This window comes from Callorhinchus milii, unplaced genomic scaffold (assembly GCF_018977255.1).
Source record: "Callorhinchus milii isolate IMCB2004 unplaced genomic scaffold, IMCB_Cmil_1.0 Scaffold19, whole genome shotgun sequence".
In the NCBI taxonomy this organism is placed as follows: domain Eukaryota; kingdom Metazoa; phylum Chordata; class Chondrichthyes; order Chimaeriformes; family Callorhinchidae; genus Callorhinchus; species Callorhinchus milii.
The window spans coordinates 8,176,448-8,201,243 of record NW_024704760.1 but is presented as its reverse complement, the minus strand read 5'-3'; the positions used below and the strand labels follow the sequence as shown (position 1 = coordinate 8,201,243).

Here is a 24,796-nt window from a genome sequence, read left to right as displayed (position 1 = left end):
GGGTGCTATATAATTGCAAGTGTTTGTTGTTGTTGTTGTTGCCCAAGATAGGCGGTTTAAGGTTTGGTGCTCAATAGGTTTTACTTGTGAACCCAGCTCCCTTCAATCCCCCGCATCCCAAATTCTTACAGAAAACACAAGAACAAGAGTGAGCAAAATCCAAAATACCGCAGATGCTGGAAATCTGAAACAAAAACAGCTGGCAGTGAGGAGTGGAACTGCAGCTCCAGGATAGCACTGGATTTAAACACATGCAAACCAACCCAAGAGCCCAGCTTTCAGCAACAGATACACAGAAGGAGGCTGAGATAGACAGAGCGAGACACTGAGAGATTGGAATAGACAGGGAGAGGTGCTGGGATAGACAGGGAGAGGTGCTGGGAGAGACAGGGAGAGGTGCTGGGAGAGACAGGGAGAGGTGCTGGGAGAGACAGGGAGAGGTGCTGGGAGAGACAGGGAGAGGTGCTGGGAGAGACAGAGAGAGGTGCTGGGAGAGACAGAGAGAGGTGCTGGGAGAGACAGGGAGAGGTGCTGGGAGAGACAGGGAGAGGTGCTGGGAGCGGGAGAGGTGCTGGGAGAGGCGGGGAGAGGTGCTGGGAGAGGCGGGGAGAGGTGCTGGGAGAGACAGGAGAGGTGCTGGAGAGACAGGGAGAGGTGCTGGGAGAGACAGAGAGAGGTGCTGGAGAGACAGGGAGAGGTGCTGGGAGAGACAGGGAGAGGTGCTGGGAGAGACAGGGAGAGGTGCTGGGAGAGACAGAGAGAGTGCTGGGAGAGACAGAGAGAGGTGCTGGGAGAGACAGAGAGAGGTGCTGGGAGAGACAGGGAGAGGTGCTGGGAGAGACAGGGAGAGGTGCTGGGAGAGACAGGGAGAGGTGCTGGGAGAGGCGGGGAGAGGTGCTGGGAGAGGCGGGGAGAGGTGCTGGGAGAGGCGGGGAGAGGTGCTGGGAGAGGCGGGGAGAGGTGCTGGAGAGGCGGGGAGAGGTGCTGGAGAGACGGGGAGAGGTGCTGGGAGAGGCGGGGAGAGGTGCTGGGAGAGACAGGGAGAGGTGCTGGGAGAGACAGGGAGAGGTGCTGGGAGAGACAGGAGAGGTGCTGGGAGAGACAGGGAGAGGTGCTGGGATAGACAGGGAGAGGTGCTGGGAGAGACAGGGAGAGGTGCTGGGAGAGACAGGGAGAGGTGCTGGGGAGGTAGGGAGGTGCTGGGAGAGACAGGGAGAGGTGCTGGAGAGACAGAGAGAGGTGCTGGGAGAGACAGAGAGAGGTGCTGGGAGAGACAGGGAGAGGTGCTGGGAGAGACAGGGAGAGGTGCTGGGAGAGACAGGGAGAGGTGCTGGGATAGACAGGGAGAGGTGCTGGGAGAGACAGGGAGAGGTGCTGGGAGAGACAGGGAGAGGTGCTGGGAGAGGTAGGGAGAGGTGCTGGGAGAGACAGGGAGAGGTGCTGGGAGAGACAGAGAGAGGTGCTGGGAGAGACAGAGAGAGGTGCTGGGAGAGACAGGGAGAGGTGCTGGGAGAGACAGGGAGAGGTGCTGGGGGAATGAAATGGACAGAGATTGAGTTAAAAGGAGAATGAGTTAGAAAGAAGCACCGAAAATCAATGAGAAAGTCAAGGAAACTTATTGAGAGATTGAGATAAACCAAAATATTGGGAAAGGCATTGTTAGATTCAGACAGACGCAGACAGACAGACACTGGAAAGGATTGAAATAGCCACGGACAGAGAACCACTGAGGGAGGTTGAAATTGACTTGAGTCACAGAAACAGCGAGGAGAGACATTGAGAGGGAGAAACAGAGAGACGGTGCGAGGGACGGCGAGGCTCAGCAAAGGAGACACAAGTTGCATTGGGAACTTCAGGGGAAAGTGAGATGGAAAAGGCAACAACTGAGAAGAAGCTGAGAGCAATGAGACCTGGTGGTCGGGAGGCGGAGGCTGGGGAGCAAGGACACAGCCACCCGGCAGCCTTGATCCCACAGCAGCCCAGCGAAGCAGCCTGGCTTCCCGGAGGGGTGGTGAGGGGTCTGGGGGAACAGGGGGATTTGGAGGCAGAGGTGTGCGGACAGGGGGGTCTGGGGGCAGAGTGGGGACTGGGCGTTTTGGGGGTAGAGGAGGAGAGGCCTGGGGAGTTGGGGGTAGAGATGTCTGGACAGGGAGATCTAAGGAAAGTAGGGGAGAGACAGGGTCTGTTGGGGAACCATGTTGGGGTGAGGGAGGAGGGTGGTGAAGGAGTTGGGGTGCAGGAGATGGCTGGTGGGGGAGCTGGTGGCTGGCAGGACAGGCGGTGGCTGGTACGGGAGGGGGAGCATTGCCCCCCGCAGGCACTGTCCTTCTGTGGCAGCGGTTTCCTGGTGGTGTATCAGATTGGCGCGGTGCAATGTTTGCTGCGCCACGTTCCGCAGGTGATGCGGGGAATCCGCAGAGTTTATGGAGCATCGGCGGGATCCCTCATCGCTGCCGCTGTTGTCTGTGGTGTTAATCTGGGTAAGAAACTACAGCCACATGATCCAGCACACAAATGCCAGGCTGATGCGCACAGCTAATGATAATAACAATAATAATCCTTGCATTTGATATAGCGCCTTATCACGTCTGTGAGACGTCTCAAAGTGCTTCACGGAATATACTGTAAAGAGAATTGACTGGATATTTTGTGGGCAGATGCTGCGCTAGCTGGTTTCCTGGTATAACATGTTCCACGGTCTCACAACTCCATTGCGTGAAAAACAACAACAAGTTGCATTTATATACCGCCTTTCATATTGGGAAGATGTCCCAAGGCGCTGGACAATGAGGGGTTTGCACCCGAGCTGGGGGTTGGGATCGGAGAGGGGTGGAGGACAGGAAAGGAGTGATTCTGATTTTACTTTCACCCCGCAAGTCTTATTTTAAGATTCCGTCCTCTTCTCCTTGGTCAAAGTGTACTAGCAGTACAAAATCGTGGGTGACGGTATGTTTTTAGCCGCGTTTTGCGGCCATGCATAAGAACATCCAGACTGGGAGTTCCACGTATGCATTCCAACGATACACGAAAATTGCACTGTGCGTGTAATGGAACGTACAAACCCGGAGGGACAAACCCTGTTTGCCTAATCCCAGAGATTATTAAGGAACGAGATGGCAAGAGGTGTCACTCCACATCAAAGGTCTCCAACCGTGGCTAGGTTGTGGCGAGGTGGCGCTCGTGAGCATGATCAAAAAGACAAGAGGAAGGAACGATAGACTTGTGTCACTATTGAGTCCGATTGAAAACGAAGCCAGATGCACAAACTATTTCATGCATCTGGACATAGAAATATAAACCTTAACGTTTAAACTGAAGTGGATATCACTCCTGCTTCTCGTTTTTATTGAGCATGCACAAGACGCCACCTGTCGGCGATTCACTGGTTGGAGACACCCCCTGCTTTAAGTGAAGAGTGCTACGTAAATGCAAGTTGTTGATTTTTTTCAGGGGGGGGGGGGTTGGTGTTGGCGGGTAAGTGCTGGCGTAGGTATTGTGGGGTTGGGGTTGAGTGGGTTTGGCTGTTTTATTGCTTGTTTTGTCTGATGTTCGTTTTTATCTCGCAGACGGCTTCTATTGGAACATTGGAAAAGCCTCTAAAATGTGCAGGGAGCATGTCTTGGGGGCGATGCACCCGACCTTTAACATGCTGGAGGTTCTTAGGGAAGCTGTGATCAGGAACCTCCCGTCAAACGCTCATCAGCTGGCCCACGGCAAACTTTTCATCTCCCTGACCCGCATTCCTGATGGAGAGAACGTTTTAGTTTCTGATTTTGCCTCCAGAGACGAACTTGTCCAGGTAACAGCAGCTTTGATAACAACAACAAATTGCATTTATATAGCTAGCGCCTATCACGTTGGGTGGACGTGACGGCCCTTGTGATGTCCTGGCCTCGAGAGGACTTCCTGCCCTTCTCAGTGTATTTTCTATTCGATTCGATTTGGATTCCTGTAGCATATTGGTTAGAGCATTTGCCTTGCAAGCGAGAGGACCTGGGTTTGATTCCCGGGTGGGGCTAAATGTTAGGCAAGTTTTCGTATTCCACATGCCTCTGTTTAGCAGTAAGTAGGAACCTGGTTGTTAGTCAATTGGCGTATCGCTTTTCTGGGGGTAATAATCCCTTAAAAAAAAAATTTGTTCACTCGATCTACGACTGTTTGTGGGACACTGCTATGAGCAATTGGCTCCTGCGTATCACCCACAAAATATATTCAGTCAATTCACTTTTTCAGTATATACTGTGAAGTGCTTTGAGGCGATTCGAAGACCTCATAAAGCACAATATCAAATGCAAAGATTATTATTATTCCTCTTGATTCCAACCCCCAGCTCGAGTGCAATGAATGTAATTCATTGTTGTTGTATTTGTGAGAGGAACCTCACCCCCTCAGGAGCATTGGTGAAAAAGGATGCATCAGTTTTGTTTTGATGCCCTTCTTTACTGGCCAATGTTGCAGATGTGCTGGATGTGAGGCGTGTCAGGGCAGACTGGTTGGGTAAGTGATATTGTTGGGTTTGAGTGTCTATGTCTTCTCCCCAGGTACTGGTCTGTAGCTGCTTTTTTCCTGTCTACTGCGGATTCATCCCTCCGATCTTCCGTGGAGTGGTAAGTGCTCAATGACGTCTCTCACAGATGATTTCAGAAGACCCTACACATGCCTCTCAGACGGAGCAGCAACAAGCTCGTAACACAGAGATGTTCCCAGTATGTGCAGCGTGCTCTGGTCCAGACATGGCCATGTACAGCTCTGTACAGTAACATAGCTGGTGTGTTGTCTCCATCACTACAGAATCATTGTAGGGTTGCATATTACATGTGCACAATTAGCTGCTGCATTTCGCCCACAAAAATATACAGTCAATTCATTGTACAGTGAAGTCCTTTGAGACGTCTCAGGGGTGTGATAAGGCGCTATGTCAAATGCAAGGATTATTATTTGTATTATTATTATTACATGCCTACACTTGTCGTAGTGCATTATTGCCTGTGTGCTGCAGAGTATTGTTGGATATTCCCTTGAAAGTTCTTTAGTGGGGTAGAGGTTTGATGATGTGGGCCTGGGTGCATATTATATCCATATTGTAATTATTTTACATTCTCAACATATTGTCACAATATGTAGTGACAAACACATTTATATAGTACCTTTCACGTCTGGGGGAACATCTCAAAGCCGTTTACATAGCTGGCAGGGCACCAGAGCTGGTAGGGGGCGGGATGGAGAGCTGAAGAGGATGGAGAAGGGAAAGGTTGACTGAACCATGGTCAAAGTGGTAAGACATAAGGCGGGCTTTAAAAGTGAGTAGAGGTCAAGTCCGAAGAACTTTGAGATGGAGTTCCAGGAAGTGGGGACAGAATGGCTGAAGGCTCATTCATTGATCGTGGGGTGGATTGGGCAGGAGACAGGAAGCAGGCCAGTGTTCACTGAGCAGGTGGAGCAGTCAGGTTGGCAAGGTGCAGGAGGACCCAGAAGTAGGTGGGGTGAAGGTTTAGAGGGATTTGAAATTGTGGACAAAGATCTTGAACTCAATCCACTGGGGGATTGGGAGCCGAGCGAGAATGGTGCTATGAGATCAAATTAACTGGACTCTTCAAATGTGCACGGCAAAATTGGCTGTGGATGTCTTCCTATTCTCTTCACTCAATCTGCGGGGTTAAATGAGTGAGTGCCTGAGTGTCGTTAGAGCGTTCATCAATGTGGAAATCACTGCCAAGTCTAATCTGGCCCTCATCTGATGACACATATATGCACCAACAACCATGATCAGTAATGGGAGCCACGTTTCTTGTTTGTAATGTCAGTCTTTTATTTTTAATACTTTGATAATGAAAAGGCTTCTTATCCTTGCTTCACAAACCCACAATTTCCAAATGCTGACAATTCCTAATTTGTTCAGTTCAGAGTTGAGATCACAAGACATCCACGGACACACTGCCATCCCTGGTTATTAACTGGTGTGTGAAATCGGGTTCTGTTTGTGCGCTTTCATTCTGGGGAGTTACAATTTTCTCGGAATTTCCTCGCAGATTAATGTGTGCAAAGCAACGAATAAAACCGAGACTTAAGTAGTCAACTAAATAGCTGATGCGTTCTGCCGCTTGCACAAGGCTTGTGTATAACTTGTCTGTGCTTGCAGCGCTATATTGACGGAGGATTAAGCAACAATCAGCCTTTGTTTGATGGAAAGAGGACGATCACCATTTCACCGTTCTCTGGCAAGACGGACATTTGCCCAAGCAGCGATATCGGCTACACCATGGGATTCAGCAATAGCAGCTACACCTTGTGCCCGGAGAACCTATTGCGCTTCATCTTCGCGCTCATCCCACCACATTCTGAGGTAACTACACTGTGGCTGGAGTGCTTCGCCCCCGCCTCACCGCCCCCCCCAATACACACACACACACACACACTGAAACACTTCCTTTGCCTCCTGCCGGAATGTCCTCCCCCACCCCACTGACAGCTCTTCTCCCCATTCCCCCCCCCGCACTACCATTGCAACCAGCAATCTGTTTACCTCCTGCCCCTATAATGGCCGAGCGTTGTTTCCACTCTCCCCGTGGGCTGGTGTGTTCTAATGAACATGGACATCACATTGGGCTGGGAAATGGGACTGAGTGTGAAGCCGCTGCTCTTTCAGATGTTGAAGGAATTCCGGCAGAATGGTTACCGGGATGCCCTGGAATTTCTGAGGGTGAGCTGGGTGAGTTGCATTTCTGTCTTGGAAGCTGCTGCGTGCAACACATGGGGATTCCTGTAAGCTCCGTGGTCAGAGTACTCGCCTCGCAAGCGAAAGGATCCGGGTTCGATTCCCTGCAAGGAGAAACGTTAGGCAGGTTTCCTTACCCCACACCATTCTGTTTACCTAGCAGTAAGTAGGAACCCGGTTGTTAGCCCAATGGTGGATCGCTTTTGCAGGGGTACTAATCAGTTTAAAACAAAAATTGGGTCACTCAATCCACAACTGTTTATGGGACACTGCTGGGTGAAATTGGCTGCCATGTTTCATCCAAAAATATACAGTGAGTTCACTTTACAGTATATTGTGTGAAGTGCTTTGAAACATCTTGAAGACGTGATAAGGTGATATATCAAATGCAAGGATTATTATTATTCCAGAAAGTGTAACACAGCGCAAACTATGCTAGGTATGTGAGTGCTGGTACTATGTGTGTGTGTGTTGGTGTATGTGTGAGTTATGCAATTGCTGGCTATATATGTGTGTGTTTGTAGTGGGGGTGGGGGGGGATTGCTATGAGTGGTTCTGTGTGTGTCAGAGATTACTGGGATTTGCGGTTGGGTGTGTTTCTGATTGCTTGCTCTGCGTGTGTGTATGTTTGTGATGGCATTATGGGGGTGTGATTGCTGACACTGTGTGTGTGTGTATGAGGTGTGTGTATGTGGGTAGTCACTGTAACTTCGTTGCCTGCAGTAAGTGAAAATCTATCTGTTACAGAGTGAAGAGATTTTCTGATCACGTGGAGGAGCACTGCTATTGGCGGACAAGCTCAGAAATATATTTTAGTCCTCAATGTAACTGATATGTGCAACCGCCTTGGCAGGTTCTTGTCTCCCCAAATCCCTTCAAAAGAAGCTAAAGTGTGAACGAGAAAGATCATTCTTCCTGTCATCCCTACTTTCCATTGAGCACATAACATACACATCACAGTCCCAACCCCTGAGCCTCCCATGCCTCCAATCACTGGTCCACTCGTGTAAGGCCAGGGCAAGGAATCCCGTTTGTTCCAGCTTCCTAATTAAGCCCTAGCCTTGTGCCTTCACTGGTTGTGACGCTGAGACCGTGGAAGGCTGGAGACAGGTTGCTCCCAAGTGTGTGTGGCTGATGCTTCATCAAAAGAATGAGTGGGACGTGTTTTGAACTTCTTATCGGTGGAGAGAGCAGAGGCGCGGAAGGCGATCTGTCTTTTCTTAAGATGCTCAGAATACATTCCTCTGCCTCATTTTTTCTCAAGGTAGCAGCACTTGCAGTCCTCTCTACCTATTGCAAACAAGTTCTCAGTAGCTGGGAAGCTGCCCCTGGTTTGGTAGCAAAGTCCATTGAAGGAGTTGATTTTGCTGGAAAGCAATGCATTCATTCCAATTCCTCCTGTCCACACGTTCCTCCTCTTCGCATAGGACGTGCAGAAACCTCCACAAGTACAAATAATTTGGAAAATGAAAAATGGAAATTATTTCTCAGCACCTTCTCTGAGACCAAATATTGATCAATTCTCACACTAACATGCTAGTCCAAATTACAATTCTACATTTTTAAAATACCTACATGTAGTTGCATCTCGCCTTTCACCCCATCCTCCTCCCCTCTTTCCCTCGTTCAGCGACCAGCTCTGTCCTTGTAAAGTGCTCTGGGATGTCACCCTCAGTGAAGGGCGTTAGGTAACTACTTGTGGTTGTTGTATAATGAAGAAAAAAACACACACAATAAAAGAAGTCCTTCACAGAAGGTTTTTACACAAATATCGATTGAAGATTCATGACAATCCAGTTCAATACTCTTTATGCAGTTTTTTCTCTCTCAGAATAAAGATTTGCTTTGCTTTCTTTGGTTGATCTGTCGGCCGAACCTGTGATTATATTTAATATGCAATCTGCAGATGTTTCACATGGATCCCAGTATGCATTACGCTGGAAAGTATCCTTCCCAAAATCAAATGAATGCAGGAAAGTGACGTTTTACACATTCAGGGATATGGGTTTGTATACAACAACAACCACCACCATTTTTAAAAACTTCTTTCGGGATATGGGCAACACTTGTATTTATTGGCCATCCCCGGTCGCTATGAAAGCTGATGGGTAGGGCTTCCTCTTTAAAACCAGCTTAAGACTTTAGGGTGAAACAAGGCAGCGGAACAGGTTTAGAGCTGTAAAGGGCAATTGCGAGACAGAAACCAGGAACTTTTGCATTATTCAGAGGGTAATCAATGATTGGAACGTATTGCCACAAAGTGTGGTTGAAGCCAGGCTCAATCATGTATTGCCAGTTTCATAATTAAGCTTTTAACAGAGTGTTTGCCTCCAATCGTGGAGTCCTGTAGCTCAGTGGTTAGAGCACTCGCTTTGCAAGCGAGAGACCTGGGTTCAATTCCAGGCAGAGGGCGAAACGTTGGGCAAGTTTCCTTACTCCACACACCTAATAATAATCCCTCCAAAACAAAACAATAAATGGGTCATTTTCAATCTACGACTGTTTGTGGGACATTGCTGTGCGCAATTGGCTGCCGCGTTCGCCCACAAATATACAGTCAATTCACTTTACAGTCAATTCTGTGAAGCGCTTTGAGACGTCGAGAAGACGTGAAGAGCGCTATATCAAATGCAAGGATTATTATTATCTTTAGAACAAGTTGGAGACACAGGATGGGAGAAGCCTCTGAAGTCGTCAGGAATTATAGTAAACCCCTGGTAACTTGACCCCAGATTAACTTTGTCCTACCAGGTAAATCACCGTGCTCTCAATATTCCGGCAGCATTTATTTATGTATTTGTACATATGCCTAACCAGCCACTCCTGATAACTCATCACTGAGCCCTTTTCCCTTGGAAGTGACAAGTTATCACAAGTTTACTGTAGTTGCATCACGAGAAGCAGCATACACACTCGTTATAAATAAAGATTCACTGACACAGAAAGAGGTGCTCAATGGGTGTCTCAGGGATCAGTTTGCTGTTGATACTAAATTGGGGAAAGTTGCAAATGAAAGGGAATATGCATAGGAATCTGAATTGATCAGGGAGGTAGGCTGACAAGTGGCAAATGTAATTTAATCTGGACAAATGTACAGTGATGAGATTGGGGCAGGAGAACTAACAGTGGAAATAGAAACTACTAAGTGCTGTTAATCTTCGTAACATAATGAAGTAACAAGGACTGGAATTTGGGGACTCTGATGGAAGGTATAACAAATTTATTGTTTCACTTGGGGTGCTTCGAAGGAGAGTTCAATGGACAATAATTTCATTTATCTCAGGCAAACTGAGATGAGGCATCCATCCAACCTTTCTGTTTTGACTGGGATAGGTATGGCTGTACTTCCTGCAGGAGTGGGATCTGCCCTCACACAGAGGAGGTAGAGATACTGGAATACAGAGCTCACTCGAGCACCTGGTCACTAGGCTCAGACCAGGCGTTCCTGCCAGAGAGACCATCCCTGACCTGACCTTCTTGGGGGGTTGTGAAGACAGGTATCAGATCCACACTGTCCTGTGGGCCTAGAGAGTTTGGGGGGAGGGACTTGTAGGCAGGGATGAAGTTATACCGACACTGTAATAAAGGCTGCTGGTTAGTTGCTGTGTAATACGCCACTTGCCAGGACTGTAAAACTCCCTGGGTGCGCGGAGTTAAGAGGAACTCCATGCCCAGGAGGTGAAATTGAGCGTGGTCAGGGAGGTGGAAAACTCCAGACTCCCTGACTGCTTCCTCTTTAGTAGAAAAACAGTCCAAGTGTTTCTGAGAATAATTAATAACTGTGGGGACGACTGTCTGGTCATACTGATACGTGCTGCCAATCACTGGTATATCTGCCTGAACGAGGCTGGCATGGTGTGGGACCCCGGTGGGTAAAGTTTGCACTGTGTGTGTATAATAATAATCTTTCATTTCATATCGCGCCTTGGCACATCACTGAGATGCCTCGAAGCGCTTCACAGAGTACATTGTAAAGTGGATTGACTGTGTATTTTGTGGGTGAAACGCAGCAGTCAATTGCGCTCAGCAGTTTCCCACAGTCTGGATTGCGTGACCAATTAAAACTATTTTTTTTTAGGGATTATTACCGCTGGAAAGCAATCTGCCAATCGACTAACAACCGGATTTCCACTTACTGCTAGGTCAACGGAGATGTGTGGAGTAAGGAAACTTGCCTAGGGTTTCGCCCTGTCCAGGAATCGAATCCCGGGGCCTCTCTCTCGTGAAGTGACCGCGCTAACCACTACACTATATGATTATGCCACGTATGGCCCTGGCATGTGATGCTGGTACAGTGTGTTGACCCTGGTTTGTGAGGGTGGCATGCAGAGTGGATTTAGAGTGATTTCTGGGAGCAGTTTTTTTTAGAGCTGCTGCTCTGTGATATTGAGTGCAAAGAGGCAGAGAAACAGGAGGCTGCAGGAGCAAGGTTAATATATTTACCTTCCCGGAGACGCTCTGCAATAATATGTTACACTGAAGTTTGCATGTACAGTACCTTGTAGTGTTAATATTAACAAACCCAGACCTGGAGACAGAGATATAGTTGTACCTGCAGCGACAAATCCTGTTGTGACAGGCGTCCGTCAACAACAACAACAAATTACATTTACACAGTGCCTTTCATTTTGGGAGGACATCCCAAGGCACTGAACAATCAGGGATTTCGACCCGAGCTGGGGATTGGGATCAGGGAGGGTGGAGGACAGGGAGGGTGGGGGTAGAAGGGTGACAGAAAGAGCGGTAAAAGAGGAGGGTTTTGAGACGTGCCTTGAAGTAGGTGCCACAGGTGAGGTTAAATGTCATTGGGAGCTGAGCGGAGACAGCTCAAAAGTGTCTTTGAATTCTGGCCCATCCTGATCCCGGGATTCCAGCTCCTCCAACTTCTCCGGCTTCTGGATGATTTCTCCTGGAGTCTTCAGGAATCTGTTCAGGATATACAGCAGCCATGTTATATGTGCCTAGAGACCTGCCTACGTACTGGAGCACAAAGGAGAGAGAAACCAGGAAGAAGCAGTGTGAGGGTTAAACCCCGATTAGGTTTCAGAAGCCGAGAAAGCACGGAATAGGAAAATCCCAGTTGATGCTGGGTTAGAAAGCAGTATGTTCTGCTCAAACGAGTAAGTGGTGAGTGAGACAGGTTGATTCAATGAGTGACAAGCCAAATCAGTGACAGGTCTATTGTGTGACAAGTTGATCCAGTGATTGATTTATTGAGTAATTGTTTAAGTGGTTGATTAAATGAGTATTTGATTAAGCAATTGATTTACAGGCTGAGTGAGTGATTGAGTGCGTAATAGGCTTAGTGAGTAAATAAGCGAGTGACAGGCTGAAAGAGCGAGTGAGCCAGTGACAGGCCGAGTGATTCGAGCTCCAGGTGTACACTGACCTAAAAAGCAACTTCTGTCCCGGCTCCTTCTTGATGATGTTCAGCTTGTAATAATGCCGCAGTGCTCGAGACATCTTCTCATACGTCATGTTTACTCGGTTCTGTGGAAAGCACAAAGTAATAAAGCCCCAGCTCCTCAATGCTAACTCAGCTGAAACTGTCTGGGGGTAAACAGACAGCCCCCCATACTGCCCCCCCCCCCTACCCCGCACTGCACCCCCCGCACTGAACCCCCCCAGCCCGCACTGCACCCCAACGCCACACTATCCCCCAACGCCACACTGTCCCCCAACGCCACACTGCGCCTCCACCCCACATTTGCCTCACCCCTACACTGTCCCCCAACCCCACACTGCACCCCCACCACACTACCTCCCCAAACTACACTGCCTCCACTGCCCCCTTGTGCCACAATTCCCCCCTCCCCCCCACTCCATCCTGTCAGACCAAGAGCTGAACATGAGTGAGTAACAAGAGAGTCTTCATGAATTTCTGCACTTCCTCTTTCCTGTAGAACCTGTTATCAAGCACTCAGCCGATAGGATGAGGAAGTTGTATATTGTAGCTGAATGTCAGTGGGTGTATCCCACTTGTTTACTTTGGCCCATCCTCAACCTTTATAGCCCCAAACCTTTGCAACTGTTCCTGAAATGTTACCACACATAGGGTGGTGCAATAAAACAAATTGAACATGGGCAGAATCCAAAAAGGTATTCACTGTGTGTTAGAAACACGGGGTAAGACCAGGGCTCTAATGAGTCTATGTGTGGAATTGTGAGACCAGTTGTTTCAGATTCCTTATCCTTCAAAAGGACATTCATGCATTGAAGAGAAACAACAACAACTTGTGTTTATATATCGCCCCTCACGCAGGTGGCTGGACGAGCCTGATTCCAGAACTCAGAACCCCAGAACTGAAATTCGTTCTCGTTAGAAAGAAGATCGAGGGGGACATGATACAGGTTTGTAAAATACTGGGAAGCAGAGGTGAAGCAAATGTAAGCAGCTGTTGTGACGGAGTGATACACAGATCTTGTTGTGAGAGGATTGCCCCAGCCCATCACTGACCTTGTGGCTGCCCCACAGTCTCGCCAGCCCGTTGGGATCCACCACACGGAAGACCTTGGTTTCCTTATCTTCCCACTTGATGTAAGGCTCGTATTGACTGTCGGACAGCAATTGGTAAACGTAATCCCACAGCAGCCGGCAATCTACACCAGAAGGTATTTTATTAGTAAGGAAAGGCATCAATGCAGACTATAGGGTTATATTGGGCACAAGTTACACTCTTATACACAGCCTAGAAAATGTCAGTCACCCTGCCTGGTTACACACAGACTAGCCTGGCACATGTCAGAGCTAGATGCCAAACACAGAACTTGGTGCCATTTACTCTCTCCTCCATCCACACTGAGTGCCATTCTGGAACGGACTGGGTACTGGGAGCCAGGCTGCTGGCCTATGATCTACACACCGTCTGTTGAGAATTGCTGCGGTCACCACCTCAAAGGGTAAAATCTAACAGAAAGTTTAGAAGAATCATATTTAGTAAAAGGATGAAAGGCGGGGGAACAAACCAGTTGTGCAGGCTGTAGAACGAGGAACTATGGAGCAATTGCATAAAGTAATTTGACAAGTTGCTGGAAATTAAAATAATTCAGGACTATTAAATAAGAACGTGTGTATGTACCAACACCTTTCTGTTAGCTCTGCACTGGTGATATCAGTCCTTCCATACACAGGCACATTGACAATGCATTGCAGGGGAGCTGAGTCCAAGCTCACAAGAGCAAGACAGAGTCAATGGGGTATTTGACTCTGACATCCAACAATAACACCCTCCACCCAGGACAAGGTCTCAGAACGTTTAAAATCCAGAGCCCTCTACTTTTCAGAAGGGGAGACAATAATCAGGAGCAATAGCCCAGGCTTATTTAATAATAATCCTTGCATTTGATATAGCGCCTTATCAAGCCTTCAAGACATCTCAAAGCCCGTCACACAATATACTGTAAAGTGAATTGACTGTAAATTTTGTGGACGAAACGTGGCTGCCAATTGCGCACAGCAGTGTCCCACAAACAGTTGTGGATTCAGTGACCAAATTATTATTTACCTGTCCTCACCCTTGGGGCACAAATCAGTAAACTCGGTACAGTTGAGTTGCAACTGGAACATTTTGGTCTGAATGGTTGGGTAGGTCCTTCACTGTGATCCAAACACTCACCTGATATTTTGCCGTTGGTGGGTGCTTGCTGTGCGGATGTGGTGGATTCCAGCAGGTATTGCCTGGAATCCCCCAGTGATTTGTTGGAGAGGTTCAATGGTTTCTCACAGTGCCTATTCTCAGGCTGCTCTGCGTTACCCATTGAGTGCAGAGACAGCAGTGTGGGCTGATTTAGTGCATGGAGCCTCTCCTTATCCCTGGCTGTTACATTCATGACTTGCAGCATTTTCCTCTGACCATCTGGAGTGAAAAATAATAATAATAAAAATCCTTGCTTTTGTTATAGCACCTTATCAATGTCATTGAGATGTTTCAAAGCGCTTTCACAGAATATACTCAAAAGTGAATTGCCTGTACATTTTGGGGGCGAACCGAGGCAACCAATTGCACACAGCAGTGTCCCACAAACAGTCATGGATTGAGTTACCAAAATATGTTTTTTTGAAGGGATTACCTGCCTAAGGTTTCACCCTGCCCTCGCTTGCGAGGCGAGTGCTCTAATTAATAATACACTACAGGAATCAAGTAAAGCACCTTAAATAATAAGCCACAAATCACCACATTGCAAACAATCTCCCCCTGTAAACATCCTACTTCATCTCCATGAGTGAGTAGGTAAATAACCAATTCAACTGGCGGAACATTGGGCAGGACACTGAGAGAAACTCCCTTCTCTTTTTCAACTGTGTCATGGGTTCTTCAATGAAAAGGTAAATAAGACCACAATTTAATATCTTATTCAAAAGATGGCACCTCTGACAATGCAGCACTCCTCTCACATTGCACTGGGGCGACAGCCTGGATAATGAACTCCCAAGTTCCTGAAGCACGACTTGAATCCATAACCTTGTGACTCAGTGCTACCAACTGAGCAAGGCTGACAATAGGTTTGTCAATGAGATAACCTTCTGCCATATTCTTTTTGATTGGCATCTTCTTTCCCTGTCTTCCAAACCTTCTTAAAAATCTCTTTGAGACAGCCTTTGGTCAAACTCTCCTTTCCACTGAACACTTTGAAATGTCCATCCTTTGTGAAAGACCCTATAATAATAATAATCTTTGTATAATCCTATCTAAGTGTAAATGGTGTACTCAGAGGGTAAGCGCTGGGGATTGGTCGTGTACATTTAACTTTGGAACGATGAGATTAAATGGGTCAAAAGACCTTTATCTGAATTGATCTTGTGATCTTGTGAGGTATATGCCTATCATCCCAAATGGTAATAGTTGTGTGCATTGTAGCGTTGAACTGTTCCAGTGATTTCCTAACTGCTCTGACGTACCTTCAAAGTTGCTCTGTGCGTGGATGTTTGCTGTGTGCATGGAGCTGTGTTCATAGATGTGTGGCGTACGCATGGTCAGGCTTGAGGCTGGGTTCAGGAATAGAGTGCTCTGCGTTGGCTTCTCCCGACTGCTGAGCAGTTGAAGTATTTCATACAGCACATCACCTGTTGGAAAAATCACAGTCACATTACTATGAACTAGAGCTCATATCTTCCCATCATAAGTAGCGGAAAAATTGTCACTATGATTATTCTCATGGGTCACTAGCAATCTCTCTGTGTGTCACTATCAAGCCGTGTGTTGACCTGCCAGGCTGGACAGTCAGGGGGTGCAACCCAGATGCCTTGCATGTGATTCTCTGTGACCTCTGCAGTGAGTTGTTCTCTGTGCCACACCCACATAGCCTGTGGATGCTGGTTTTCTGCTGTCTGTTTGCCGAGCAGCCCCGGGCCTATATAACCTGCCCTTCCTCAATGTTCTGATTCCTGAAGTTGACTTAATAATCCTTGCATTTAATATAGCGCCTTATCACGTCAATCAGATGTCTCAAAGTGTTTCACAGGATATTCTGTACAGTGAATTGACTGTAGACTTTGTGGGCAAAACGTGGCAGCCAATTATAATCCTTGCATTTGATATAGCGCTTTTCACGTCTTCTCGACATCTCAAAGCGCTTCACAGAATGGACTGTAAAGTGAATTGACTGTATATTTGTGGGCGAAACGCGGCAGCCAATTGCGCACAACAGGGTCCCACAAACAGTCGTGGATTGAAATCATCAATTTATTATGGTTTTTGTTTTGGAAGGATTATTGTCAGGCGTGTGGAGTAAGGAAACTTGCCCAAGGTTTCGCCCTGCTTGGAATTTGTGCACAACAGTGTCCCACAAACAGGATTGAGTAGCCAAATTATTATTTTTCTCTTTGTTTTTTTTCAGAAGGATTATTACCCCCGGAATGCGATCTGCCAGTCGACTAACCCTCAGATCCTCTCCCTTGCGAGATGAGTGCTCTAACCAGTATTCTGCAGGACTCCATACTTAACATGACTTAATGTGGTTATATTTTGGGAGAAATTTTTCTGCAGCCAATTGAGTTTCATATGCATGTTTTAAATGGCCTCAGACTCCTTGGGAGACTCTTACCAGAACTGGGTGAGCGATAGCGGAAATCGTCCTTAGTGAGCAGACATAAAGCTTTTCCATTCATTTCAAATTTGCTCTCCTCGCTGCAATGCAGTGAGTATTCAATCTCAGCCCATTTCAGCCAGTGCAGGACATCTTCCTTACTCCAAAGTGCAGGTTGCATTCCTGTTAAACATCAGCTTCAGTGTAAGTCACAGTGACAGTCACAGGCCGCTAAAACCATGCTCGGTATTAATAAGCTTATGCTGAAGGTACTGGCACCTCCTGAGCTGTTAGGCTGGACAATCAGGGAGTGGGTGGGTTGCTTGGGAGTCCCATAGTGTAGTGATTAGCACACTTGCCTCGCAAGTGAGAGGACCCGGGTTTGATTCCAGGGCGGGCGAAACCTTCGGCAAGTTTCCTCACTCCACACGGCTCTGTTTATCCAGCAGAATGTAGGAACCTGGTTGTTAAGTCAACTGGTGAGTTTAGCCAAAACCAGCTGCATGGGCTTCAGGCTATGATTATGGCAACAATTGCATCAGGAGTTGGAGCTCAGAGTCTAGGCTGACACTTCAGAGGAATTCTGGAGAAGAATTGTACTGTCGGTGATGCCATACTTTGGATAAGACTTCAAACTGAGGTCCCGCCTGCCTGTTCAGGTGAACATTAAAGGGCCCGTGGCAGTATTCCAAATGAGACAGTGAGTTTCTCCTGGGGCGCAAGCCAATAAATCCACAGATTTATAGCTCTTTCACTTCATGGTTGTTTGTAGGAACTGCTGTGGGTAAATCACTACTGCATTTGTATAAAAACAGGAATCGCTAGATTTGACAGGAATTCGCTGTGAAGTACCTTGAGGATTTTTCAATAACATGGGTGTTAATTCAAATGTAAAAATGATTATTTTACAGAGTTATTCTAGAGGAAGCTTCAGAGTGTGGAGGAGGCATCCACCACCCTTGGAAGTGTGGACATGATCACTCTCACAAGTGGAATCAAGTGGGGTGGAGGTTCAGAGGATGGAGATGAGAGGACGACCGAAAGCACAGTCAAAGGGGAAGGTTTTGAGATGGGCCTTGAAGGACGCAAGGGAGGGGACGAGGTGGAGGGGCTCCAGAATGGAGTTCCAGAAGGTGGGGGCAGAAAGGCTGAAGGGCCAACTGCTGATGATGGAGCAGGCAGGCGGGGGACATCAAGCACGCAAGTGTCGCCGAATGGAGGGAGCGGGCAGGTCGGTAAAGTTTTAGTAGGTTGCAGAGGACAAAACTTAAAATTAAGGCTAATGTGGTTAGAAGTGAGATCAGCAGACATTTCTTCACACTGTGAGGATGTTGAATCTGCTTCCCTCGAAGGACATAAAGGCAGAATCAATTGGGGGTGTTTGAAAGTGAGTGGGATAAATAATTGTGGCATGAGGGTGTTAAGAGGTGTGGAAAAAGGTGGGGAAATGGGATTAACAGATCTACCATGATCTAATAAATTGGCAAATAGGCTCAATGAGCTGAGTAGTCTCCTCTTGGTCCTAAGTTTCTAAAAGAAAGATCTAACCAGCCCGTACTTCTCCTCCATACCTCATGACACAGCAACGTACACTCAGCCCAGAAAACTTCAGCACCTGGCAAAAGACCAAAATGCTTCTGGCTGGAAAGTCCCAGTCTATACCTATTCTGCTGCCAAACACTCTTAAAGTCTTTCTTGTTGTAACAGTAAAAAAGTGTGAGGGCTTGGACCATTGAGGGGTGTTTTGGGTGGGTCTATGCTGCAACAACAACAAATTGCCTTTATACAGTGCCTTTGATGTTGGAGGGAGATCCCAAGGCACTGGATATTCAAGGGTTTGCACAACACCCGAGTTGGGGGTTGGAATCAAGATGGGGGGGCAATAATTGGTCACCTACAAGGAGTTACAGTACCTGACAAACCAACAATGGTTTACAGCAGGCAATACTGGTCAGTGATGTGCTACACTGTGTTACACCCAATCGGGGTGGGTTACACTGCTAACATCAGCGAGCAATGTAATATATCAGGTGGTTCTGTTTGGTTCAGCAATGTGTTACATGATGCAATCACAGTCATTAATTAGTTACACAGGGCGGTACTGGTCAGCAATGAAATACTTTGTGTGGTAATGGTCAGTGATGGGTATATTGAGGAATACTGGTGAGTGATGGGTTCTGCGCCTCAACACGGCTGTGTCAGTCAGCACTTACTCAAGTTGCCAGGAACACGGTGCTGCTCATTCTTCGGTCCTCTGTAGACAAATCTCACTGGTCGGGGCTGAGCGGAGGGGAAGAGAAACTTTGGTCTCGCATTCCGGGATTGTGAAGTGGAAACTCGTTCCTGCTATACAGAGTGAATCAATAAGGAGAGTTCAGTGACTGCCACACTATCCACCAAAGCCTCTTCATTGTCAACCCTCCACACACTGTACAAAGGGGTTCACACTGTATGTGTGAGAGAGTGACTGTGGAGAGGTTGGGCTGGTAAAGTGTACTGGGATGTGTGCTTTGATAGAGAGGAAGATGGAAAGGGGAGAGAGGGAAATGGAAGAGGGAAAAGGCAGGGGAGAGGAGAAAGGGAGGAAGAGGGAATTAAAGGAGGAGGGGAGGAAGGGAGAGGATTGAAGAGGAAGTAAAGGGAGAGGAAGGAAAGATTGCAAAAAGGACAGATTCGTAGGAGGGAAGGGGTGAAAGTGATGGTGGGCATTTATGGAAGGAGGGAAGAGCGACTGTGGGGAGAGAGGGAGAGTGTGGAGAGACGAGGGAGTGGGGGGAGGGGAATCCTTGTTATCTCAGGATTTGATGCAAGTATTAATAATAATCCTTGCATTTGATATAGCGCCTTATCACGTTATTGAGACATCTCAAAGTGAGACGTCTCAAAGTGCTTCACAGAATATACCATAAAGTGAATTGACTGTATATTTTGTGGGCGAAATACGGCAGCCAATTGCACACAAACAGTCATGGATTGGGTGACCAAATTATTCTTTTTTTTTGCTTGGAGGGATTATTACCCCTGGAAAAGCGATCTGCCAATTGACTAACAACCAGTTTCTTATTTACTGCTAGGTAAACAACAACAACATTACATTTGTATAGCGCCTTTCATGTCAGGAGGACGTCCCAAGGCGCTGGACAGTGTACAGTAAACAAAGGAGTTTGGAGTAAGGAAACTTGCCTCAGATTTTGCCCCGGGCAGGAATCGAACCTGGGTTATCTCGCTTACTGAATTAACCCTCGAGTTTCATTCACTTGCGGTGAGACTGGGGTTTGAAGCTGAGATTAAAATTGAGGTTGAGATTGGGATTGAGGTTGAGATTGGGATTGAGGTGGGATTGAAGTTGGGATTGAGGTGGGATTGTGATTGAAGTTGGATTGGCATTGAGTGGGATTGTTATTGAAGTTGGGATTGGGATTGAGATGGGATTGGGATTGAAGTTGGGATTGAGGTGGGATTGAGTTTTGGGGTGGGAATGGGATTGGGGTGGGAATGGAATTGAGGTGAGATTGGGATTGAGGTGGGATTGGGATTGAGGTGGGATTGGGGTGGGATTGAGGTGAGATTGGAATTGGGTGGGATTGGGTTTGGAGAGAGGTTGAGGTTGTGTTGAGGGTGAGGTTGGGGTTTGGGGTGAGGTTGGGGTTTGGGGTGAGGTTGAGTTGAGGGTTGGGTTGAGGGTGAGGTTGGGGTTTGGGGTGAGGTTGGGGTTTGGGGTGAGGGTGGGGTTTGGGGTGAGGGTGGGGTTTGGGGTGAGGGTGGGGTTTGGGGTGAGGGTGGGGTGAGGGTGAGGTTGGTGTTTGGGGTGAGGTTGGGGTGAGGGTGAGGTTGGGGTTTGGGGTTGGGTTTGGGGTGAGGTTGGGGTTTGGGGTGAGGTTGGGGTGAGGGTGGGGTTGGAGTGAGGTTGGGGTGAGGTTGGGGTTTGGGGTGAGGTTGGGGTTTGGGGTGAGGGTGGGGTTGGAGTGAGGGTGGGGTGGTGTTGGGGTGAGGTTGGGGTTTGGGGTGAGGGTGGGGTGAGGGTTGGGGTGAGGGTTGGGGTGAGGGTTGGGGTTTGGGGTGAGGTTGGGGTGAGGGTGGGGTTGGAGTGAGGTTGGGGTGGGGTTGGAGTGAGGTTGGGGTGGGGTTGGGGTGAGGTTGGGGTTTGGGGTGAGGTTGGGGTGAGGGTGAGGGTGGGGTTTGGGGTTGGGTTTGGGGTGAGGTTGGGGTTTGGGGTGGTGTTGGGGTGAGGTTGGGGTTGGGTTGGGGTGAAGGTGAGGTTGAGTTGAGGATGAGGTTGGGGTTTGGGTGAGGGCGAGGTTTCGGGTGAGGGTTGGGGTGAGGGTGAGAGGGTGTGAGGGGTTACGGCTTTACCTGATGTGGAGGCGCCTCTGTCATCTCCGCGGCCGCTGCCCGGTGTCGGGGCCGGTGCCGGTGCCGGGGGTGGGGGTCGGGGCTCCGGGGTCTCGGGGGGGAGAGCCCGACAGGAACATTCATGAGAGGGGGTGTGGGCTGTGGGGGACCGGGACCCCCGGGGCTGAGCTCCGCTTATTCCGCGGCCGTCACAGTGCTTCCGGGAAACGAAAACGAAAGTGTCGGATCTGCGGACACACAGTGTGAGACACGGAACCGGGACCCGAGTGTGAGACAGAGCGGCGAACCCGGAGCTCACACCCACTCACACTCACTCACACTCACAACAGCCCGGAGCTCACACCCACTCACACTCACTCACACTCACAACAGGTAACCCGGAGCTCACACCCACTCACACACACTCACACCCACTCACACACAGCAGGTAACCCGGAGCTCACACCCACTCACACACACTCACACTCACACCCACACACACACCACAGGTAACCTGGAGCTCACACCCACTCACACACTCACACACCACAGGTTACCTGAGATACACAGACACACGATTAGGTGGTGTTAGACAGTAGAGTCGATTACCTGTCAGACAAGTGGATGGTTACCTGAGTACTGTTCACCTGCAATGGTAAATATATATATATATATATATGATGAAATTACATAATATACATAATATAATGCACATAGAAAACATGAAAAGTGCTATATCAAATCAAGGTTTATTATATTATGTATTAACAAAGAGAACAACAACAACAACAAGATTACATTTGTATTGCGCCTTTCACGTTGGGAGGACGTCCCAAGGAGTTGGACAGTGTACAGCATTTCAGACCTGAGCTGGGGTCGGGGGGGGGGGGGGGGGGGGGGGGGGGGGGGGGGGGGGGGCGATGGCATGGTTGAAGAAGAGGGTTTTGAGGTGGGACTTGAAGGAGGTTAAGGAGGGGGTGAGGCGGAGTGATTGAGGGATGGAGTTCCAGAGGTTGGGGGCAGAGTGGCTGAAGGCTCTCCCGCCAATGGTGGGGCGGGTGGGTCGGGGGATGTGGAGCAGGCTGGAGCCGGCTGAGTGGAGGGAGCAGGCGGGTTGGTAGGGGGTTAGGAGGTTGCAGAGATAGGGTGGGACGAGGCCATGGAGGGCTTTGTAGGTGAGGACCAGGATCTTGAACTGGATCCTCTGAAGGATAGAGAGCCAATGGAGTCGGGCGAGAATGGGGGAGATGGGCTGCGGAGTTTGGTGCGGGAGAGGACACGAGCTGCAGAGTTCTGGATTATCTGCATCCTGTGGGGGGAGGAGTTGGGAAGGCCGACAAGCAGGGCATTCGCATAGTCGAGCCTGGAGGTGATGAAGGCATGAACAAGAGTTTCAGTGGCCTGAGGGGTGAGGTAGTGGCGGAGTCGGGCGATGTTACGGAGGTGAGGGAAGGCAGAGCGGGTCATGGCTTGGATGTGGGGAAGAAAAGACAGTTGAGGGTCGAACAACACACTTAGGTTGTAGTGTGCAGCCATGGAGGTTGATGCTGCCGGAGCCTGAGGTGCGGAGGCGCTGGCGCGAGTCAATCAGGAGGGCCTCAGTCTTGTTCACATCCAACTGTAGGAAATTTGCCCTCATCCAGGACTTGATGTCCGACTGACAGTCTGTCAGGACAGCAGTGGTCCTGGAGTTGAGGGTGGGGGCAGAAAGATAGAGTTGGGTGTGATCCGCATACATGTGGAAGTTGACCCCATGTCTGCGGACGATGTCACCGAGGGGGAGCACGTAGATATTAAAGCGGAGAGGGACACCAGACGTGACAGTGCGGGGGCTGGAGGAGAAACCGTTAGAGGCAACAAAGTGGAGACGGTGAGAGAGATAGGAATCGAACCAGACAAGGGCAGGTCCGCCAAGATTAAGTGAAGAATGTGATAGAGCGCTTTTATCGCTTTTATCAGTTTGGAATGCTTCTTGTGCAACTTGATTCAATACTTTCAAATGTCATAATAATCATTTTATGTGATGTCTCATTGGTGCCTATAACGTTCAAATGTTTGAAAGCTCGCACGGATGATTGCTGTAAAGTGTAGTGACTATTTTGTCGGAGAATGCAGAAAGCAAGGTCATACACATAGCCATAAGATGAATAGAGGATTGTCGGCCCGGACACTTAACTGGGGAAATTCTTTCTGTCTGAATCATGTCGCGAGAGACCCTTCTCCACCCCACCCCACCCCACCCCCCACCCCGTCACTCAGCACCAGGACCTGTGGATAATTATATGAAGAACATTGAATCTGTCGCAGTAATAATAACTGACCACGTGAAGCCATGGAAAGGAACATATGGATGAAATGCGCCAACAGTTCCAAGAGGCTTTCTTTCGGTTAGAAAGAAAGACCTCACGTTTTTGTTGACACCTGGAAACATTTGAAAATGGCTTTTTGAACAGTTGCTGTGGGGTGCACTGAGGTGGAGTCCTGTAGCTCAGTGGTTAGAGCACTCGCTTTGCAAGCGAGAGACCTGAGTTCAATTCCAGGCAGAGGGCGAAACCTTGGGCAAGTTTCCTTACTCCACACGGAGCCTAATAATAATCCCTCCAAAACCAAAAACAATAATAAATTGGTCATTTTCAATCTACGACTGTTTGTGGGACATTGCTGTGCGCAATTGGCTGCCGCGTTCGCCCACAAATATACAGTCAATTCACTTTACAGTTGTTCTGTGAAGCGCTTTGGGATGTCCTCCTGACATGAAAAACGCTATATCAAATGCAAGGATTATTATTATTATTATTATTATTATTGTAGTTTTCGTAAGCGAATTTGGCAGCCAATTTGGGCACATTGAGGTCCCACAATCAGGGTTGTCGGCCAGGACACGGGGAGAAAGTGACCTTTTTGTGCAGAAACAGGGCATCTTTAAGGCTCACCTGAACAGGCAGACTGGACCTCAGTTTAACGTCTCTCTCTCTCTCTCAGCCCTGACGATGCAGCCTGTCACAAACTCAACCTCCTGGGCCTGGACGGGTTTCACCCACCTGTCTGGCTCAGCTCTGGCAACTGCGTGGACGATATTAACTCTACAGGATTCAGTACATTTTCAAAGGAGAATTCACAGTTCCAGTCTAATTCAGAGGCTGTTTTAACTACGAACTCTGAACTGGTCGGCAGTTTTCTATTGAATATTGAAGAACAGAGCCCAGAAATATTCCCAGAGATGGTTGAAAGAAAGAAAATGACAGTTACAGATAGAGACGATGCTTCGGCTCTTTGTTCATTGTTGTGCTTTGAAAGGTCTCGAGTTTCTCCCCAGTTTCCGGAGCAGACTAGGGCAGTCCTTCCAGTCTCCTTTCTCCCTTGTGTGCTCCTCTCTGCCCACGCTCCCTTCTTTACAGCGCTGAGTCCACACACACGCACATACATACACACCCCGACAAAACATTGTTGAGAACCAGTGTTGATTGCTGGAGCGTGGCCACTCACCAGAGTTTCGGTTGGAGACGACAGTGGTTGTTTCTCTGGTTTTCCTTTGATCAGGCAGGTGTCTCATCTGGATATTTGATGAGAATTGTAATTTGGGGTTTGCTGACCCATTGAAACTAGTGTCACGATAGCCCTTTGAAAACCTTCCAACAGTGCCCATCAACAACCTGATCTATGCCTGTTTCGCCCACAAAATATATATCCAATTCACTTTGCAGCATATTCTTTGAAGCACTT

The 24,796-nt window shown here is 48.3% G+C and overlaps 2 protein-coding genes across 4 annotated transcripts; one reads left to right on the top strand and one right to left on the bottom strand.

Annotated features, from left to right (window-relative positions):
* The first annotated feature begins 2,082 nt into the window (after positions 1-2,082).
* LOC103179084 (patatin-like phospholipase domain-containing protein 2) lies at positions 2,083-7,804 on the top strand. Its single transcript, XM_007894169.2, has 6 exons — positions 2,083-2,480; positions 3,567-3,799; positions 4,542-4,607; positions 6,140-6,343; positions 6,647-6,709; positions 7,463-7,804. Exons 1-6 carry the CDS (start codon positions 2,138-2,140, stop codon positions 7,478-7,480), a joined length of 927 nt encoding a protein of 308 aa, XP_007892360.1. The 5' UTR covers positions 2,083-2,137; the 3' UTR covers positions 7,481-7,804.
* Positions 7,805-11,445: 3,641 nt separating this feature from the next.
* Positions 11,446-21,147, bottom strand: etv7 (ETS variant transcription factor 7). 3 transcript variants are annotated; one of them, XM_007894170.1, is made up of 8 exons: positions 21,095-21,147; positions 18,955-19,087; positions 16,760-16,924; positions 15,615-15,779; positions 14,332-14,571; positions 13,173-13,315; positions 12,105-12,205; positions 11,446-11,641 (listed from the first exon to the last, which is right to left on the bottom strand). In XM_007894170.1, exons 1-8 carry the CDS (start codon positions 21,116-21,118, stop codon positions 11,518-11,520), a joined length of 1,095 nt encoding a protein of 364 aa, XP_007892361.1. In that variant the 5' UTR covers positions 21,119-21,147; the 3' UTR covers positions 11,446-11,517. The 3 variants fall into 3 exon arrangements, with proteins under 3 accessions (XP_007892361.1, XP_007892363.1, XP_007892362.1); XM_007894171.2 differs by having other exon boundaries at positions 11,633-11,695; XM_007894172.1 differs by lacking the exon at positions 16,760-16,924.
* Positions 21,148-24,796: the final 3,649 nt, after the last annotated feature.

Excerpts from the sequence above, each read along its gene's own strand:
- LOC103179084 (XM_007894169.2), top strand. The coding sequence starts at position 2,138 with ATGTCTGGACAGGGAGATCTAAGGAAAGTAGGGGAGAGACAGGGTCTG. Across the intron at positions 2,481-3,566 it reads TGTCTGTGGTGTTAATCTGG|ACGGCTTCTATTGGAACATT; the intron begins GTAAGAAACTAC and ends TTTATCTCGCAG. Across the intron at positions 6,344-6,646 it reads TCATCCCACCACATTCTGAG|ATGTTGAAGGAATTCCGGCA; the intron begins GTAACTACACTG and ends CTGCTCTTTCAG.
- etv7 (XM_007894170.1), bottom strand. The coding sequence starts at position 21,118 with ATGACAGAGGCGCCTCCACATCAG. Across the intron at positions 13,316-14,331 it reads CACCAACGGCAAAATATCAG|ATTGCCGGCTGCTGTGGGAT; the intron begins GTGAGTGTTTGG and ends CTTCTGGTGTAG. Across the intron at positions 12,206-13,172 it reads GACTGTGGGGCAGCCACAAG|AACCGAGTAAACATGACGTA; the intron begins GTCAGTGATGGG and ends TGCTTTCCACAG.